We start from the raw sequence: 19,670 nt of genomic DNA, 5'->3' as shown, positions 1-19,670 counted from the left end.
TGTTCATACATTTGAAGGTCAGAGACCAAACAACTTGTGGTGTCAGCTCTCTTTTTCCACCGAGTGGGTTCTGAGAGAACTCAGGTCGTCAGGCCTGGCAGCAAGCTCCTTTGCCCACGGAACCATCTCCCACTGGCCCTTCATTCTCATCACTTCCCTCTGCCAGCCTCCTCTCCCTGTAATGTGGCAAAGGTGCAGCAGTCCCTTCGTCTTTCATCGCTGGGAAATCCCAGGCCAAGAACCCCATGCCGCCTGCCATCTCAGAGCTTGGGTTTGGGCTGGGCCTTTCTGAGCTCTGTTTTCTTCCTCTGTAGTGGAAGCAATGTCTCCACCCCCCTTGCAGAGGATACACAGCACTGGGTAGGGGAGTGGAAGGGTGACCATCTCCTGTTCCTGCCCACAGGAAAACCTGCAGAAGCTGGTCCACATCGAGTACAGTGTGCGGGGCCAAGGGGACCTCCTCCAGCCAGGAAGGGTGAGTGCTGTCTGGGTAAGGCCGAGGGCCAGCTTGACTCTGATAAGCCCATTGTTCAGCTGGGCTGGCCCCAGACAGGCCTGGCTGCAGGTGCTGGTTAGGAGGGGTAGGGGACATGGTGCACCACCCTAGAGCTTGTCTGCACCCCTCCTTGCACGATGCCCTCTCGGGGCAGTTCAAGAAACAGTGCCAGTCAGTTTTGCTCACCATAACTGCCCTGGGGTAGCTCTCTCCAGTGAGGAAAGACAAATGTACCAAGTGTTTCTAGCTCCAGATTGCCAGGAAAGCAGAGATCCGAGCAGCTCTCAGAGGCAAGCCCCAAGAAACAGCATAAAAATAGCGTCTTAACAAAACAGGGATGGGTGACGCTTTGGGAGTGGAGCACATGGTTAGTGTAGGCAAGGTCCTGGGTTCTCTGCCCAGAAAGGGAGGGGTGGGAGAGAGATTGATTGATTTACGTTTTAGCTTCCAGATGGAAAACATACAACTCCGCTCAGAAAATAGCTTGAAGTGTGATCATTGCCAGTTGGAATGAGGGCTTGAGCCGCATGGGCAGGATGTTCCTAGTCTAGGATTCTGTGAAATCTCAGACGCAGTTCTGACTGAGGTCCTGTGCCCCGAAGTCCTTCCTACATCCGTGTTTGTATCCTTCAGAAGGATGGGGCTGGAGTCACTATTCACAGTCCAGATGTTCAGCAAACCTTCAAAGGCCATGTTCCGAATGGACCCTTTGTGGTGCCACTTAGGGAGAGAGTCATAGCCTGGACACATGCTTGGTGGCCAGAGCAGCGTTGACTTGGTGCTGCATGAGGAGGCTCTAGAAGGCCGGGCTACCCAGCTAGGGTTCCTGATCCCAGCGTCTCCGTGAGCTGTTCGTGGGTACTGTGGCAGCTATGGTGACGGCTTCCTACACAGAACCTGCCCAGACTTTCTCGCCTTCTGAGGCTGGCTTCTCTCCCTCCAGGAGTTTCTGAAGGAAGGAACGCTGATGAGAGTGAGAGGCAAAAGCCGACACCCCCGGCACCTGTTTCTGGTAAGCACTGGCTGTACGCCACGCCCCACTGTTGGCTTTCTAGGGCCACCGGAGGAGCTAGGACAGTCTTCAGGGTGTATAACTGAGCCCTAAAAACAAAAGAAAACAAAAATCATTGCTTATCTGTTACTTGAATGGTTGGCGGTGGTGCTGCTGAAGTAAATACCTCACGTGCCTCCATGAAGCAGCTCCATCCAGGGCCACCTTAGGGTACCATAGGCACTTTCTATGGTGTGTGAGACAGCAGAGGGCTGAGGAGACCAACTTGTCTAGGTTGGTGGCCCAGAGAGTAGCCAGGATCATGGTTCTGATCCACCACTCCGTGCAGGTGGGCACACCTGACACATCTGAGGACACACGGCCACACTTTGAACATCAGGGAGTATCCAAGACCTGTGGGGTGGGGATGCCAACCTCAGGCTCTTAATACTGCAAGTAGCTCTTTGTCCCCTCTGTCATGACACTGTACCTTCTGTGTTGACTGTCCCTAGAACAAGTGTCGGAGACGGTCAGGCTTTAAAGAGGAAAGGCAGCATCTACCTCCCAGTTGTGGAGGTACCAGCCCTTGATGGGGTGGCACCGAAGTTTTGGGCCTATGGCCAAGAAGCACAACAAGGCAGAGTCATTGCTCACCTCGTGGCTAGGAAGTAAGACAGGAAGGGGAAGGGGCTGGGTTCCAACAGTCTCCTCAAGGTCGTGCCCCATGACCTAACTTCCCCTCACTAGGCCCCACCCCTAAAGGTGCCACCCTGTGGACCACGCCTTCAACACAGAGGCCTTTAAGGGACCCCCAAGAGCCAAACTATAGGCCTGCTGTCTGCTGGGTGTCTCTGTTTCCTCACTCCTGTGACACGCCCTGCGCCTCTCCCTGCTGTGCCTGTGCCGTCAGCTGCCTCCCACACTGCTGGAGTTGTAGGCAGCACGGTGGAGGGCAGCTTAGAGCTCTGTGGTTCCAGGATTCACCAGGCAACACCTCGGTGCCAGGACACGAGCACAAAGATCGCTCGCAGCCTTGCTCGCAGCCTTTAGGATGTAAGAGTAGGGAAACGCACAGACTGACGACCGAGAATCGTGAGATGGAGTAGAGGGGTTCTTAGAAGAGGCTAAGAATCAGTGGCAGAGAGTCAGGCATTGAAGTGAAGAACGGAAGCCACAGCAGCTGTGCACAAGGATTGCCCAGGGGATGCGCCAAGGGCCTTGTACACATTTCCTAAATGGGCCGCCTGAATTAGACCCTGAAGCAAGGAAGGTGGTCCCCCTTCTCCTCCTACCATGTGGGTTCCCGGGATTAAACTGAACAGTCTTACTGGCCCCTATTTTCTTTCTTTTCTTTTTTTTAAAGGTGTGGTCTCACTATGTAGCGCTGGCTGGTTTGGAACTTGCCATATAGACCAGGCTGGCTTCCAATTCAGAGACTCACCTGCCTCTGTCTCCTGAGTACTGGTGTTAAAGGCATGGGCCACTTTACCAGTCCCCACTTCCTTTCTTAACTATTTTGTTTATTGAGTTATATGTGCCAGTCTTAAGTTATGGTGTTGGTGTTTGTTGACTAGTGTATGCCATTCTATAATTACCACTCGGATCAGGGTTGAGAACATTTGCAATAGTTCCAGAAAGCTCTGCTAATACTGGCAGTCAGTCCTCCCCACTCTCAGGTACCCACTAGCCTAATTGCTAGTTGGACCTTCAGATAAAGACATTGGGCATGCGCTCACATGTCTGACTCCCCCCACCCCAGCATGCCTGTGATTTGGCCTTGTGGCTAGAGAGTCTGGCAGCCTACTCCTTTGGGTTGCTATATGATATCCCACAGCCTGACTGAACCACAAGTTCTTTATCCATCAGCTGTCAAGGCATTTGTTTTGTTCCACTTTTAGGGCTGTTATACATAAAGCTGTTCTAACACTTGGTACCAGAGCCTTGGCAAACGCGCCGAGTCCTCTTGGGTGTTCCCCACGGGAGTAGAACTGTGGTGATGGTTTCACAGGATGGTTTTACTCCTTGGTGGGGTGTCACTGAGGATTGCCAGGTGCCTGCACCCCAGAGCCCAGGGACGTGCTTGCTGCAGCCTTCAGGGCTAGGACTGGTGTGATTCAGTTCCTTCTGTGCAGATGAACGACACGCTCCTCTACACACATCCCCAGAAGGATGGGAAGTACCGTCTGAAGAGCTCGCTGCCAGTGGCCAGCATGAAGGTAGATATCTAACGCTGGGTAGCCTGGGACTAGGGCCAGCAGTGGTGGGAAAGTCCTCACAAGGAGATGCTGGCGAGATGGAGCCAACCTTGCTCCTCTTCACTGAGGCCCAAGGCCCAAGGATACAGTATTCAGTGAGGACTGCAACGCTTAAACACAGGGTTGCCCAGATACAACTAGGGACCAATGATATACTCTCAGAGCGGATGGTGCATAGGGAAGGGTGGCCCTACAAGGAGGACAGTAATGCAGGGACCGCTTGGAGGGAGCAAACAATCAGGTTTGGGTTATATCATTAAATGTGGTAAGATATACATGCCACATAACCCTCTGCACCATTGTAAGGACAGAGCTCAGTGACGAGAACCAGTGCTGAACCAGCAGCTCCACCCAGCTCTAGAACCTTTCTGTCTTCCGAAACAGTCCATTGAACACTGAGTCCCATCCCTGCTCCCAGCCTGGTACCCACTGTTTGTTCTATTGCTATGAATTTGACTGACTGAGTGACCTCATATAGGTAGAATTCCACAGCAGTTGTCTTCTTGGAGCGACTGGCTTCACTTAGCTTTGTGGTCAAGATTTCCATGTGGCAGCTTGGTCAGGTTCTTCTTGCTTTTCTAGGCGCGCACATTTGCTCCCTCACGTGCTCAGGCTCCTCTGTCTCTGTCTCTCTGTGTGTCTCATCTTTCTGTTTTTCCATCTGTGCCTGTTTTTATCTCTTTGTTTCTCTCTCTCTCTCTCTCTCTCTCTCTCTCTCTCGTGTGTGTGTGTGTGTGTGTGTGTGTGTGTGTGTGTGTTCCATTCATCTACCACTGGACACCTCTCAGCTGTTATATGTGTAGTGAGGAGTTGCGGGCAGGCCTGCTTTTCATCCTGCTCAGCTCCCACACGGCTAGCTTAGCCCCAGAAATAATAACACACAAGTTGTATTCATTTAAACACTGTCTGGCCCATTATCTCTAGAGAGTTAGTTACTGGCTAACTCTCACATCTTGATTAACCCATTTCTAATAATCTGTATAGCACCACAAGGTGTGGCTTACCGGGAAAAATTCAGCATGTCTGACCTGGTGGCTGGCTCCATGGCGTCTGCCCCATTGCCCTCTTCCCAGCATTCTGTTCTGTTTACTCCGCCTACCTAATTTTCTGTCCTATCAAAGGGTCAAGGCAGTCTCTTTATTGACCAATGAAAATAACACAATAGACAGATAACCCTCCTCCACTATATATGTGTAATGTGTGGACTAGCCTGACTTATCTTGGTTTCAAGCATAAGGATGTGTGAGTACTTTGGGGAATTCTGGAGACAGAGAACATTTTGGAATGTTAATTTTGATGCCATCTGAGGCTGGTGACTGAGAAGGGCATGCTGAGGAGAGACAGCAGAGCAGCAGGTAATGGAAGCACGCATGTCAATCAGAACCCTGTCTACCCACTAGCAGTGGACAAAGCTGTCTGTGTTAAACCACCCCACACACACACGCACCCTGAAGTCGATGCTGTTGGTTTTCCTGGCAGGTCAGCCGCCCCGTGATGGATAAAGTGCCCTACGCTCTGAAGATCGAAACTCCTGAGACCTGCCTGACACTGTCTGCGAGGTATGGGGAACAGGGGCATCAGGGTGGGAGCATTCAGGGGAGCAGAGGCGGCGGATGGCGTCATTTCTGTCCTGGTGTCCTTTTGGAAAGGGCTCTTTCTCTCCCGGTTGTCAGTGTTTCTTGAGTGCTATGTGGTTGCAGACCTCTGTGGAATATAATTTATAGAAAAATGCCAAAAAAGAGGAAAGAAATAAAGAAAGAGAAAATGCCTAGCATTGAGGCAGGCACAGAGGCAGGAGGATCATAAGTCCAAGGCATGCCTGAATAATATAGCAAGACCTTTTCTCAAATCACAAAAGAGTCGGTGTGGTTCCAACACTCAGAAGGCTGAGGAGGAAAGATAAAGATCCTGCCTCAAAAAGTCAAAACCAGGACCAGCAGAGATAGGGCAATAGGTAAAGCAATAGAAAAAGTGATTGTCACACAAAAGTGAGGGCCTGAGTTTGATTATCAAAATCCATGTGAAAAGCCAGGAGTGGTGCTGCATGCTGGGAACCCCTGCACTGGGCAGGCAGGGCTAGGAGACTCTCACAGGCAAGCCAGTGTATTAGAATAAACAGACTCCAGGTTTAGTGGGAGACCCTGTCTCAAAAAATAGAGGGGCTACAGAGATGGTTCAGAAGTTAAAGAGCACTTGCTATGCTCTGGAGAACCTGGGTTCAGTTCCCAGAAGCCCTATAGCAGTTCACAACTGCCTGTAACTCCAGTTACAATGCCCTCTTCTGGCCACCATGGGTACTGCATGTGAATGCTGCTTCTGGGCACATGCAGGCAAAACACACATAAAATAAATCTTTTTAAAAATAAAGAAAGGTGAAAATGATTGAGGACGATACATGATATTGAGCTCTGATATCTACACTCGTGTACACATGTGTACACTCAGAGCTATGCATTCATACACACACACACACACACACACACACACACACACACACAGAGGCAGAGGCTCAAATAGAAAATAATAACCAAAGAAAAAATTCCCTGGGGGTTGGGACTTAGCTCAATGGTAAAGCACCTCCCCGAGAGACTCAAAGTCCTGGTTTGGTCCTCAGCCACATAAAACCAAACATAAATGCTGGTTCCTATGCCGAGAGGACTGTATGCCCCATGAAAGTAGCTCATCAAAAATTGCTATAGACAATTTGGCTCAGTGTGAGATTCTCAGGTGACTTAGATGTGCCGTGTGCTCAGTGGGCTGTGCTGTCAGCTTTGGTACTTTCCTCTCAACAGGGCAAGAAGGAAGTGATGAGTGACCACCCATCACTGACCGCTCTGTCTTTGGGGGAGGGTCTCAGGACGTGGGAGAAGGCTGTAATTAAAACCCCATGAACTAGCTGTTGGAGAAACAAAATCTGCTTCTCTCAGTCCAGGAGTTGGAAAATGAAAGGCCGAAATACCAGTCTATTTGGGGTCTGGTGAGAGCCCCATGTTTGTGGGTGGTAACTTCTTGTAATCCTACAGGATAGAAGGGACAAGGGATGTCCCACAACAGGGAGGGAAGACTTCCTGGAAGAGCCTCCTGGAGTTGCTCCTTGGCCTCTTTTCTTTGCTTGATGCAATTAGGGCTTCAGGGCTCAGGGTATAGTTTCTGAGTGCCCAGCCATGACAGGGGTGACAGACCACAATGACTGTCTACTCCTGACTGAGGCACTACTGTCTGTCTAGCTTGTGGCCTGGAGGACCAGCTGCCATTGTCAGGTCTGCTTTCCTAATAGCCCAGACCCCACACACTGAAGGAGAGATATCTGTCCCCTTTAAGCAGTATGACCCTGGCTGTCTGCCATACCCGTTTGCCCTCTGAATGACAGACCAAAGTGGTCTCCCTGCCTGGGCTTTTCTGGACTATGCAACCTGAACAATCCTGTGCAGGGTGAGAGCGACACCTAGTGGCCACTTAGAATTTCCACCCAGCTTCCCCCTGGGCTGCCCTCGGCTCTCTAGGTAGAGAGGGACTCGGACATCGGGCAAGACTCAGCCCAGAGGCTGCTAACCAAGAACTCACAGCAACAAGGAGGGTGCCAGGGAGATCTACAGCACTGTGGTTCACCCAGCCTGTGCCTACAGCTCCTGCACAGAGAGGGACGAATGGCACTACTGTCTGAGCAGAGCCCTCCCGGAGGACTACAAGACCCAGGCGCTGGCTGCCTTCCACCACAGTGTGGAGGTGAGTGAAGGCCACCCCAGGGTGCTATAGGCTACTTACAGCAGGAGGTCAAGTGTGTGCTGTCATAGGGACCCTGGCAATGCCCCCATCCTGGCCCCTCTACCATGCTCCAGTCAGACAGAGTATGGCACCACAGTTCAACCCAGGACCATACCTTGTGGTTTGGAGAGCAGGTCAAGGGATGTCGGAGGCTTTGCTCAGAATTAGGGAGAAAGGGGGCCTTGCTTTCCCAGCTGTCCGCCTGGCTCTCTCCTAACTGTGGTTGCTGGTTGCCACAGATCCGGGAGAGGCTGGGGATCAGCCTCGGGGAGAGGCTTCCCACCCTGGTACCTGTCACGCATGCCATGATGTGCATGAACTGCGGATGTGACTTCTCGCTCACCGTGAGGCGCCACCACTGCCACGCCTGTGGCAAGGTGAGTGGCAGACTGGGCGAGGGTGTGCTCAGGAAGGGGAGGGCATGTCCCTGACCACGGGGCCTGGGGAGCCTGAAGAAGAGTTCAAGACCACCCTGAGAAGTAGAGCTTCCTGTCCGTGTCACTGAGATCCACCAATCACGGCCAGTCCCAGGCCCCTTCTGCTACCACCACGCCATGTTAAGAGCCCCAGAGCTCACTGTTATGGTTGTTGGAGGAGAGGGTATTACTTCGTGGGTAAGGGCACTTGCTCAGAGACACTCTGTAGCCCGGCCTGGAAAAGCAAGGGTCCACATGACACAGAGCAGCTGGGAACCTGGGACTCTCAGCAGGAGGTGAAGAGTGGGTTAACTAGCTGACAGCACATGCTGAGAGGGCGACCCACAGCTTACATGTGTGATCCTAACATGAACTCAGATTGTGTGCCGGAACTGTTCTCGAAACAAGTACCCACTGAAGTGCCTCAAGAACCGGATGGCCAAGGTCTGTGATGGCTGCTTCCGGGAGCTGAAGCTGAGGAATGGGCCTGTCCCAGGCCCCATGAGAGGTAACTGACATCTTCCAGGCCTGATGACTTCTCCCCAAGTTCTCGTGAACCTCTAGGGTATCCTGCTTGAACCTGCTTTCTCCTGAAGAAGGGAGAAAAGGTTCTGCATTAAGGCGCCACTGGGGAAACTAAGGCTCAAGACTGGGGCTCCATGGGAACCTAATAGCTGCTGTGTCCCTGTGAAGCCACAGAGAAGACAGGGCTGCTGTGACTGTCTACCATAGATGACCCTTTCAGGGTATTCCATAAGCCTATGTTTTCTGGAACTTTTTTTTAAAAAGATCTATTTTTAATAATGTGTGTCTGTGTGTGGATATGTGCACATGAATGCAGGTTTCCAAAGAGGCCAGAAGAAGACGTCAGATCCCCTGGAACTGGAGTTACAGGCATCTGTGAGCCACCTGATATGGGTGCTGAGAACCAAACTCAGGTACACTGCAAGAGCAGTGTATACTCTTAACTGCTGAGCCATCTCCACAGCTCCTGTGGGATTCCCAGGAATAGTCCACGGGTGTGCTGTCTTTGGGATCTTTTGGCAGGATTGTGAGGCTGCTGGGAGGGTCTCAGGGGTCAGGAAAGGACAGAGAGCCCCTTAGAAACTGAATTGACCCTTGAGACTTGATACTTAAGTAATAAACTGTGCCCAGAATTATCAGGCAGGAGGGACAGTAGGTGCAGTTTGGACCATCGCGAGGCCACACGAAGGTCTTCAGGGGAGGCATAGTCCTGCTAGTGGATCCAGGACAGCTGTCCAGTATCCTAGGAAAGTGGCTCCCATCCCCCAAACCTAGGTACAGCATCAGCAGGAAGGAGCATGCCATCCATTCTGGTCCCATTGACTCCCACTCCTACCCCTGTGAGCCTTGGAGGCACCTGAGCCAGCAGTCCAGACACCCTTCCCCTGGTTTCTTACCTCTGCAGAGCGTCCAGTCAGCATGAGCTTCCCACTGTCGTCGTCCCGCTTCTCCTCGGGCAGCACCTTCTCCTCCGTCTTCCACAGCATTAGTCCTTCAACTTTCAAGAAGCAGAAAAAAGTCCCTTCAGCCTTGGCGGAGGTAAGGCATACATGGCAGACAGTGGCAAGTCGCTGTCCCAGGAAAGACCCCAATATTGAGGCTAGGTGGTGCCATCCCTAAGAGTAATCCTGTCTGCCGAAGACCTCTGGGGCTGAAAAGGAGCTTGAGAGGCATCTTTGTGTCCCTCTTTGTCTTTCTTTTTCTCTGTCCCCATAACATAGAATTAGTGCCCATGGGTCTGCTCAGGTCACTGGTGAGTTGCAGTCACCATTAATTGTCCCACGAAGTTATGGTTAATTGTCCCAAGTTAGCATGTGTGAGTTGTGTGTTCTCAGACTGCAGGAAGCGGATAGCACAGGTGCGAGCCTCCCTGAGACTATTAAATTCTTCAAAAAACCTCAAAACTGGCTAAATGCAGGTCTGTCTTGCAGGTAGGAACCCAAGCCCATGAGGAGTAGAGCCTTCCCAAGAGGCATAGCCAGCTGTATTCAAGTCCCCATTAATAGTCACCATCAAGCAAGCAGTGGGTGTGAAGATGTGTTAGGCCAGTGGTTTTCAACCTTCCTAAGGCTGCGACCCTTTAATACAGTTCCTCATGTTATGGTAACTCCCAACCATAAAATCATTCTGTTGCTACTTCATAACTGTAACTTTGCTACTATTATGAATCATAATATAAATATCTGATATGCAGAAAATCTGATATGCAACTCCCCCAAAGGAGTCACGACCACAAGTTGAGAACCACTGAGTTAGGAAGTGACTGTCTGTGAGTGAGTGCTGTTTTAGCCATTAACTTTTTCCATTTGCAAACTCAAGACCTTGGAAATATGGCTAAGATAAAGCTTAGTGGTAAAGGGCCTGCCTGTTGATAGTGTGTCAAGTTCTGATCACGCCCCAAAAATCTTGAAAATAATATATATATATGGTAAGAAAAAATCTGCAAAATAGACAAAACAATATACAATCTAGAAGTGAGTTTTTCTACCTCTCCAGCCATGACCAAAATCCTTATGGCTCCTTCAAGAAATGTTCACATGTTCATAGCACAGAAATATGCCCACAGGCCCTTGCTTACTTCTGCCAGCCCCTGGTCCAGTAGAGAATCCAGGAGAGGGGTGCCCACAGCTCCACTCCCAGTACCCCCTCCCATTACAGGGGCTCTGCCTCTGCAGTGTTGCTTCCCAGGGGGATGTTGAGAAAGACTCTGAAAACCCAAGTATCTAGCTCTCAGGAGGCTGCAGATCAGATCTGTGGGAGTACTCCATGGGATCTTTGGAGGTGCTCCATTGTATCTGTGGAGGGGCTTCATCAGGGCAGGTGGGGTGAGAGCCCAGGCAGAAATTAGCATATAAGATTCTGCATACCAGGCTACCTTCCCTTTCAAAAGGTGGGGGGGGCACCTTACCCATCTCCTGTCTCTTTCTTTCCCTCTCTTTCTGCTTCTCTCTGCCTCTCTCCCTCCCTCCCTCCCTCCCTCTCTCTCTCTCTCTCTCTCTCTCCCTCTCTCTCTCTCTCTCTCTCTCTCTCTCTCTCTCTCTCTCTCTCTCTGCCTGCCTCTCTTCTCTTCTGCCATTCCTGTCCCCAGAGGCTGGTCTCCCCTCTCCCCTCACCCCTATTCCTGTTCATTTTCCCCCAATTAAAAAAAAAGAAAAAAAAGATTCTGCATAGCAAATAGATTATGATTCATAATAGTAGCAAAATCACAGTTACGAAGTAGCAACATTCAGGTTAGAGCCTAGAACCTCCAACCAGCTCGTGCTGGAAATGAAGCCTGGCTTAATTTCAACCTGAATGTTTGATGAAAGAACCGAGTGTCCTCCTCCTTTAAGTTAAGGAGGGACTGAACTACAGGAAATCCCTCTGGGCCTCAGTTCCCCTGTCTGTAAAATGAGAAAATCAGAGGAAATTATCCCTAAACTTGGCCATGTTGCTTTCCAACTCACTCAGTGTAAATCAGGCATGGTACCTGTCAGGACGCCTCCTGCTTTTCACTAGTGAGAAAATGGAGGCCCGCAGGAGGTCAATAAACTGCTTGGTAATGTGCATAGTTACTGCTGGAGCCTGACGGGACCCCTGGATTGCAGCCCTCCAAACCAAACTGGAGGTTTCTTTTGTTTTCTTTGTTTTCTGGTGCTGGTGGTGGAACCCAGGGCCTCATACATACTCACACAGTGAACCGGAGCCCCATTCAGTGTTAGCCACAGCCAGAGCCTTGCAAAGGGATGTCACCTAACACAGACAGCAGTATGACACCGTAGGATTGCATCTACTCTGCCAGGCAAGGGGACTCCCCCTACCCCCCACACTCCCTTCTTAAGTGTGAAGTCCTTCTAAGCAGAAAGTGGATGAATCCATCTTGCGTCCTGGGAAGGAGTAGGATCCCAGTAGCAGCAGCCCTCCTGGAGGCAGCTTTAGACGTTCACATCGGCTTCTAAGACCCCTGAAGTAGCTTTACTGACCGCAAGAGACCATCAATCGGAGCAGCTTTCAAACTCCCCTGCCGAGGGTCTGCCCTGGCCGGTTTGTCTGTTTACCTGCTTTTTTCTCCCCACCAGGTGGCCGCATCTGGGGAGGGCTCGGCCATCAGTGGCTACTTGAGCCGCTGTAAGAGTGGCAAGCGACGCTGGAAGAAGCTCTGGCTGGTCATCAAGGGCAAAGTGCTCTACACCTACCTGGCCAGTGAGGTACATCCTTTCCGCAGCTGTTATCTCCGGGAGGCCTGTGTTAAGTATGAGTGTGGCAATAGGGGTGGGGGTGGAGGAGCAACCAGCTAGGGTCTCCCTGTGTCTGCAGGCATGAGTTCTGGATTCTACTGGGACCTCTGCTGGTGGGATTCAAGTCTTTGGGTTAGAATGTGGCTGTGAGCATTCACAGAGTACTTAAATGTCACAGGCTCAGCAGGCAGGGCAAGGTCATAAGAGAGAACTTGCCTCTGTTCTCTATCTCGGTTGCTTGGGACAACATGTGGCAGCTCAGAAAAAACTGCTCCCTTTGTGCCTCTCCGTTGCTTTTACTAAAATAACCACAGGTTCCAGTGAGGCTTCTAAATAAAAGCACATTGCTACTTTTATAGGACATATTGGTTTTAGTGTCTAAAATACAAGCAAGGGCTGGGCTGCAGCTCGGTTATTGGAATGCTAGCTCAGCATGTAGGAAGCCTGGGATCGGTACCCAGCACTCCATAGCCTAGGTGTAGTGGTGCAAGTCTATAATTCCAGCACAGAGGCAGGAGGAACAGAAGTTCAAGGTCATCCTCAGCTACAGAGTGAATTCAAAGCCAGCCTGGATAACATGAGCTCTCTCAAAAATAAAATATAATAAACAAGAGAGCCCTTGGGCCCAGCCTCTTCCCAGGGTAGACAGCTGTGGGCTGTGGTGGTGTAATCCTGCTGGCTAGTCCTTCAGAGACTGAATGGGCTGGACAATAAGGTGGTTTCCGTCTCCAGGTCCTACCACCTTGGGGCTTCCATAAGCCCAATCCACGTGACAATCAAGACTTAAATGTGTCCTGACCATTGGTGGAGGACCTGCTCTTGACAGACCTGCAGCTGTGGTGGTCCCTGTGGGTCTCATCCTCACACACAGAGGAGCAGGCAGATAGAGGGGACCTTTGTTCCTTTGTCCACAGTGGGGCTTCCTGCGTCGGGGACAGGGGCTCGTCTTTCCAGTCTGAAAGTTGAAACACAGCTCAAAACAGCCACATCCTAAGAAGGCATGTCACTGAGCCAAGCATGGTGCTGCATGCCTATGGGTCCTTGCACTCAGAAGCTGAGCAGGGGAGTTACCATGAGTCCTGTGTAAGGATTTGTCTCAAGCGGGGGAGGGGAGAAAGCAAGCCAGGACAGTGGCAGGGCATTTTGTAATCTGTCAGGGTAGGGGAAATCTAGCTTGGTGAGATTCTGTGTCTGAGCAAAGGGTTGAGGTCTGCCAGGTGCTTTCTCAAGGCATGGTTTACCCCCTCCGCTTGTGCTGCTGGCCCTTCTGCTGGGCTGGAGTAACTCCCTTGGGTCTGTTTTATTATGGTGTCTTCAGTGTCTATAAACATGCACTTTTTCCTCTCCATAAAAAATCTACCTTCTTCATAAGGAAAAAATCTTGGGTTTTCCGCTGGGCACTGTATTTCCAGTGTCCTGTGTATTTTCTGGGTTCATCTCATGAGTGCTCATGGCATCATAGCCTAGACAGTAGAGGGGTTTTGCTGAGACACCCTAAACAAAGGCTTCATGAAATGCATACAGAATGTGTTGCCAGAACAAACTCTGGGATACAAAGTCATTGACCACTCCAGTCCATGGGAAGAATACTAGAAGGCTATGAATTCAAATCCTGGATCTTCCTCTTATGCTAGTTGTGTGACATTGAGCATTCTCTGTCTACGGTGAGAATTTAAAAGATATTGGCAATGCGCACATCTAGCCCTAGTTGGCTGTCAGAACTTAAGTCCCTTTCCTTTCCGGGACTGGTCCTGGCGGGAAGCAAGGGTGATTAGAGATGCTCTTCCACTGGAGGCCAGGATCAATGTGAGGGGCTGATACAGGTGTGGCTTTTTAAATCTTTTATTTATTATTTGACAATTTCACATTTGTATACAATGTACCTTGATCTTATCCACTTCCCCAACACCCCTAAATATGCCCCTCCCACTTTCATGTCCTTGTGTGTGTGTGTGTGTGTCTGTGTGTGTGTGTCAATGACACATTGAATCCAGTTAGTGCTGCCTGTTGGATGCTGTCTGACCTTGTTGGCTTGACCTTGTGCAGGGACCATAGCTTCAGGGAGTTCATGGTACAATGGCATGTCACGTCCAGAAGAGAGTTCCACAGCGTCTTCCCTATCTTTCAGCGCTTTCATTCTTTCTCTCCCCATCCTTTTGTGATGTTCCCTGAGCCTAGGGGGATGGAGGGTTATGGGTGTGGTTTTAACATCAGATTTCCTTCTGTCCCCTGTAGGACAAAGTGGCCATGGAGAGCATCCCTCTGCTGGGTTTCACTATTGCTCCAGAAAAGGAGGCCGGCAGCAATGAAGCAGGACCAGTCTTTCACCTTTACCACAAGAAAACCCTGTTTTATAGCTTCAAAGCAGAGGACAGCAGTTCTGCTCAGAGGTACCAGCAGCAGCTAGTCTTCTATTCCTGTGTCTGTCTTACGGAGAAGCGCAGTGTCACCCTGCACTATCCTGTGCAGTAAGAGGAGCAGCGGGCTGTGTCCCGCCACCCGGCTAGCTTAACCCCCGAGATAACCACACAGAAAACTGTATTAATTAAATTACTGCCTGGCCCATTATCTCTAGCCTCTTATTGGCCAACTCTCACATATTAGTTTAACCCATTTCCATTAATGTGTATCGCCACTTGACTGTGGCTTACCAGCATGGGTCTAAACAGCATCCATCTCGAGCAGGAGAATCATGGTGTCTGCCACTCTGCCCTTCCTCCCAGAATTTTGTTCTGTCTACTCCGCCCATCTAAGGGCTGCCCTATCAAAAGGCCAAGGGAGTTTCTTTATTCAACCAATGAAAGCAACGCAAATACAGAAGGACCTCCTACAGCAGTCCTGTTCCAGCCCCTGGGGGTCCTAGCACAGCTGCAGGCATGCATGTTCTGGGCCATGAGATGTTGCTCGTTGTTTTACTTTCTTGACTTTTAGGGGGGGCACCAAATAAATCACACATGGAGTTTTATTCTTTCTTATAGATGCCTGGCATTGGCTTGGCTTCTTTCTAGCCAGCGTTTCTTAACTTAAATTATCCCATCTACCTTTCACTTCTGGGCTTTTTCCTTTTCTTACTTCTGTAATCTTAGTTTCACTCTTCCTCTGTGGTCGGCTGGGTAGCTGGCCCCTTCTTTTCTCAATCCTTCATCTCTCTTCCTTTCTCTCTTTTTCTCCTTCTATTTATTTGCTCTACCTGCCAGCCACACCTATTCTTTCCCCTGCCTTGCTATTGGCCATCTAACACTTTATTAAACCAATCAGGTGTTTTAGACAGGCAAAGTAACACAGCTTCACAGAGTTAAACAAATGCAACATAAAAGAATGCAACATAGCCAGGCAGTGGTGGCACAGCACTCAGTGAGGCAGAGGGAGGTGGATCGCTGAGTTCAAGGCCAGCCTGATCTACAGAGCGAGTTCCAGGACAGCCGGAGACACTCATGATTCCTTTATGTGGGCATTGATTCAGTCAACTTTCATACTATCCCAGCTGTTTTCTAAATACAGAAAAGTTTGGGAAATGTATACAAACGTGGCCCATTTCTTGGCTTCAGGCTAGCAAGAATCTAGTCCAGTCACAAAGATACCCAATGCTGTCTTCTGTTTTCTAGGTGGATGGAGGCCATGGAAGATGCCAGTGTGTTATAGCAGTCACCAGGCACATGGACTCACAAAAAAAAAACCCCTCTTACATTAACGTGTGAACCCTTCCAGAGGCTGCTCCTGGTCTCAGCTCATCTGGATGCACGCATGGGTTTATGGGTTCTGCGGGGGCTTGACCTTTCCCCTCCCAGGTAGAACCCTAAGGGATATTTATGGACCTCTTTTTTTCTGCCTCCATGTTTCCCAGCCCCCATCACAAACTGTACCCTTATCTAAAAGTGAGTTAGAATTTAGTACCTTGAAGACATGGAAACCAAGAGAAAAGGACATTTAGCAACATGGACTTTTTTTTAGCAGAAACTGGCTTTTCCTGGTTTTACTCCTGGCGAATAGGACCACTTCCGACTTTCTGCAATGTCCATACGGTGCCTCAGGTGATGTGGGAACCAGCCAAAAGGAACAGCTGCTCATAGAAACACCTCACCATCCTGCTGAGCTGCAGCCTACTGTGTCTTCTGAGAGATGGACAGGAGTTGGCCACAGGCAGGTCCAGGGACTCGCTCACTGTGGAAAGTTGACTCTTACAGCCTTTCAGCGACTTGCCAGGCTTAGGAGGGAGGGGAGCCTCTTCCCTTCCTCAGGTCCTGCCACCTGTACTGTTGCAACTCAGCAAGAGAGTGGTTCCCTTCCTCCCAGAATCTTCAGCACCACACCAGGGCTTCAGCAGCACAGAGCCCTCCAAGATAGATGGTCTACATCTGCTTTCATTTCTGCGTGCCTTCCTGTGTATATGCTGTGCACACGGACCATGCTGTTGATGGGAACACGTGTCCTCGAGCTGTGTCACCCATGCCAGTTTACTTTTTGAGAGTGGCAAAGAAGAAAAAGAGAAGTGGGTCATCAGAAAGTGGTCTGGGCAGGTAGATGGCAGAAGCACTGTGTGGCTGGAAATCACTTTGCACACCTAGGCTGAACCACCTTGGAGCTGGAAGATGCTTTGCACACCCAGACAAAGTGCCCCATCTCCCTCTGGGCACCTCCCTCTGGGCACGTGAGGCAGAGCCACCTCCTGCTGGTCAGTTCTTTACGCTGGATGGATTTTACACAATGTATTGAGGAGGGACAGGATTCCTCCTCATTCTCACCGCCTCTGAAAAAAATAGTTATTGTCGTCATTTCCTGAAATCTCTTATTACCTTCCCTCCTATAAAAAGGATTTTTGTAAAACGTACCATCTCAAGGACTTATTTACATTAAATATGTTCAGGGATTTCTTTTTCTAGTTTGCAGTTCTTTTTAAATGTTTTGCAGTCAGCGTATAATTAATAATTCAAGTCGGATGGACCCACAGGTGTTCCTGTTAGCTTCTGAGAGTGTCATCACCCTAGGATCCTTCCCAGAGTCACTCACATGTGACTGGGCCGACGAGACCCATGAACCTTTATGGAGTGGAGCAGGACTCGAGTATAGCAGTCCCCCTTTGCTACGGTTTCATTTTCTGTGATTTCAATTGCTAGGGGTCAACTCTGGACTGAAAATATTAAATAGAAAATTCTAGAAATAAGAGTGTGTAAGTTTCCGGTCGTTTTTATTGTGGTACTAGTGTTCTTCTTTGTTAGTAACTTCCCAAGGGTCTAATCGATGCATTATACCTCCCCGAGAGTACCCGTGTATGCACAGGAACAGCACAGTATTGACCCAGTACTGATGCCTTCTTCTGTTTGTCTGTCTGTTTTCATTTTTGGAGACAGGGTTTCGCTGTAGCTTTGGAGCCTGTCCTAAGTGGAACTAGCACTTGTAGTCAAAGCTAGCCTCAAACTCACAGAGATCCGCCTGCCTCTGCCTCCCAAGTGCTGGTATTAAAGGCGTGCATTACCACTGCCCAAGGCTCACTGGGGCACTCGGGGTGCTGCTGTCCAGGCAATGGGAATATCCTGACCTGCCTTGTACCATTGCCAAGGGTTACTTTCCAATTCTAACTAGGAAAGTTGTTTGAGGACCTTTATTTTACTCGATTGATTGATTGATTGATTTAGTGCTGGCTATGGAACCCAGGGCCTCACATGTTAGACCAGTACTCTGAGGCTAACCCATACCTGGCAATTCTTACCCTATAACATCCGTTAACTGATACGTAAGTAGGGTTTTTATTTCTGTGTGAATATTTATCTTGATTTTAAAAAAATGCCTGGATCATCCATAAAACATAGAAGACAGGGTCACCAAGACAGTCCCCAGCTCCTAGGGAACTGGACCAGGCTCTGCCTGGTTGGATCTTTGTTGCCTCATCTTTTTGCAGTTCTCTGTGTTCTGGTTTCAGGCTCATATCTTCCTGACCACTCTCAGTGGCCCTTGTCCATCCTAGTTCACATGTCCAGGTTGCCTGTCTGTCCACTGAGTCTGCCCAGAATCGCTAGGGATGAAGCCACCTCACCAGGTCTGAGGGCATGCCTGTCCCCTGGGCCCAAATGCCGCAGAAACAACTGTGGTGCCACACAATCTCCCTGAAGCTCCTGCAAGCGCAGAGCAGCCCTGCATTGCGTATTCCAGCAGCAGCGCTCACCCAGGAAGTAAAGGACCCAGACCCTGGACTCCTGCCGGGAAAGCTGGGCACCTGTTGGTCTCTTCCGCAAGCTGGGGAGACGGGTACACACTGAGCAGTAACAACAGCCCATCCACAGGTCCTGCTCAGGTATAGGGAGGACAATCTCAGGAAGACCTTCCTCTTTCTCAGGACGGGATCAGGATAGTCAGTGGCAATGAAACTGGTGTCCCGGTCCATCAGTTCCCTCTCCCTTCATCTTCAAAGCCTTAAAGAACCTTTCAAGCATGACCTTGCCTGCTTCACAGAGGCTTTTCTCAAATCAGATGGCCTTGCTTGGGGTTGGGATGAAGAGGGCAGTGGCTTCAGGGGTTCCCACATATTGCAGTTGCTGCAGGCTCTGATGATCTGAAGAAGTGGGAAGGATTCTATGCCTGTCACTAAGGCACTGCCCAGAAATGGCAGTGCTGGCCGGGATGCATTCTGGTCCTAACAAGAATTCTGACATGTCAGAAATAAACTGAGTTTTTCTGGTGGTGACAAACCTCCAGAGACAAACTTTGCCTGGCATGGTCTGCGGGAGGCCCAGGAGGAGGGTGATGCTGGCCCATGTCTGAGCATGGCCACGAGGAAGGTGTGGGGGCCAGCAGCATAGCTGGTTACTCTGTATCCTTTTTTTATCCAGCTTTACTGATCTGGTCATGTAAATGTCAGTAAGCAGAGACATCCTGATGCAGACTGAGGCCCCTGAGGCTGATGGTGGATGGTGGATGATGGTTGAGCTTGCAACCCAAGTTGCTTTCTGAAGAACAAGGCCAGCAATGGGCTGGTTGTCACCAGCTAACACACTGCTAACTGATTCAGCCACATCCTGTGGCTCTTGAATTCTCACTGCCAGAAGGGGACAGCTGTGTCCACGCTCAGGTGTCTGCTCTTAACCCAGGTCTTACATTGGCTTAAGCAGGTGGGAAACTAGCAAGTCCCAAAAGACCAGAAGCAAGTTCTTTGGGATTTTCTGACTTATCTAGTGTCAGAGGTGGTTCCCCCGAGACTGCCTGCCACTGCACCTGGGACTACAGACATTCCTGTCTATAGCTACCAGGGAAGGCCAGTGAAGCTTCTTGGAGCCAGCGTGCTCTCAACAGCCCTCACCAAGCTCCCTGCACTCTCATAGTCTACTGGCTCTTGGACTGGTCGTTGAGGAAGGACCACTAAGAGTGGCACGTCACGTGTTTAAGGTTTAGTCAACAGGGTGCTACTATTGGTGTGGTGTAACACCTGCGTTACTCTCTACGGTACCCCGGGAGGAGGGGTAGACCAATAGGCCCTACAGGTTCCCCTTTTATATAAATTATATGACTAGGCCT

General features: G+C 50.1%; 1 protein-coding gene across 2 annotated transcripts in view; it reads left to right on the top strand.

Annotated features, from left to right (window-relative positions):
* The window catches only part of Fgd5 (FYVE, RhoGEF and PH domain containing 5), a 100,597-nt gene extending 83,272 nt beyond the window's left edge, over nucleotides 1–17,325 (top strand). For both annotated transcript variants that reach the window (XM_048438389.3, XM_085686740.2), the window contains exons 11-21: nucleotides 404–475; nucleotides 1,440–1,508; nucleotides 3,620–3,703; nucleotides 5,222–5,301; nucleotides 7,369–7,468; nucleotides 7,747–7,884; nucleotides 8,302–8,431; nucleotides 9,353–9,486; nucleotides 12,006–12,134; nucleotides 14,400–14,554; nucleotides 15,770–17,325. In XM_048438389.3, the coding sequence (XP_048294346.3) occupies nucleotides 404–475; nucleotides 1,440–1,508; nucleotides 3,620–3,703; nucleotides 5,222–5,301; nucleotides 7,369–7,468; nucleotides 7,747–7,884; nucleotides 8,302–8,431; nucleotides 9,353–9,486; nucleotides 12,006–12,134; nucleotides 14,400–14,554; nucleotides 15,770–15,806 (1,128 nt within the window). In that variant the 3' untranslated portion in view covers nucleotides 15,807–17,325. The remainder of the gene's footprint in view (nucleotides 1–403; nucleotides 476–1,439; nucleotides 1,509–3,619; nucleotides 3,704–5,221; nucleotides 5,302–7,368; nucleotides 7,469–7,746; nucleotides 7,885–8,301; nucleotides 8,432–9,352; nucleotides 9,487–12,005; nucleotides 12,135–14,399; nucleotides 14,555–15,769) is intronic.
* The last annotated feature ends 2,345 nt before the right edge of the window (nucleotides 17,326–19,670 follow it).

Source organism: Myodes glareolus, chromosome 3 (genome assembly GCF_982192425.1).
Source record: "Myodes glareolus chromosome 3, mMyoGla1.1, whole genome shotgun sequence".
NCBI classification, from domain to species: Eukaryota; Metazoa; Chordata; class Mammalia; order Rodentia; family Cricetidae; genus Myodes; species Myodes glareolus.
Note: the sequence above shows the minus strand (reverse complement) of the source record. Positions and strands in the feature narration are given on the sequence as shown.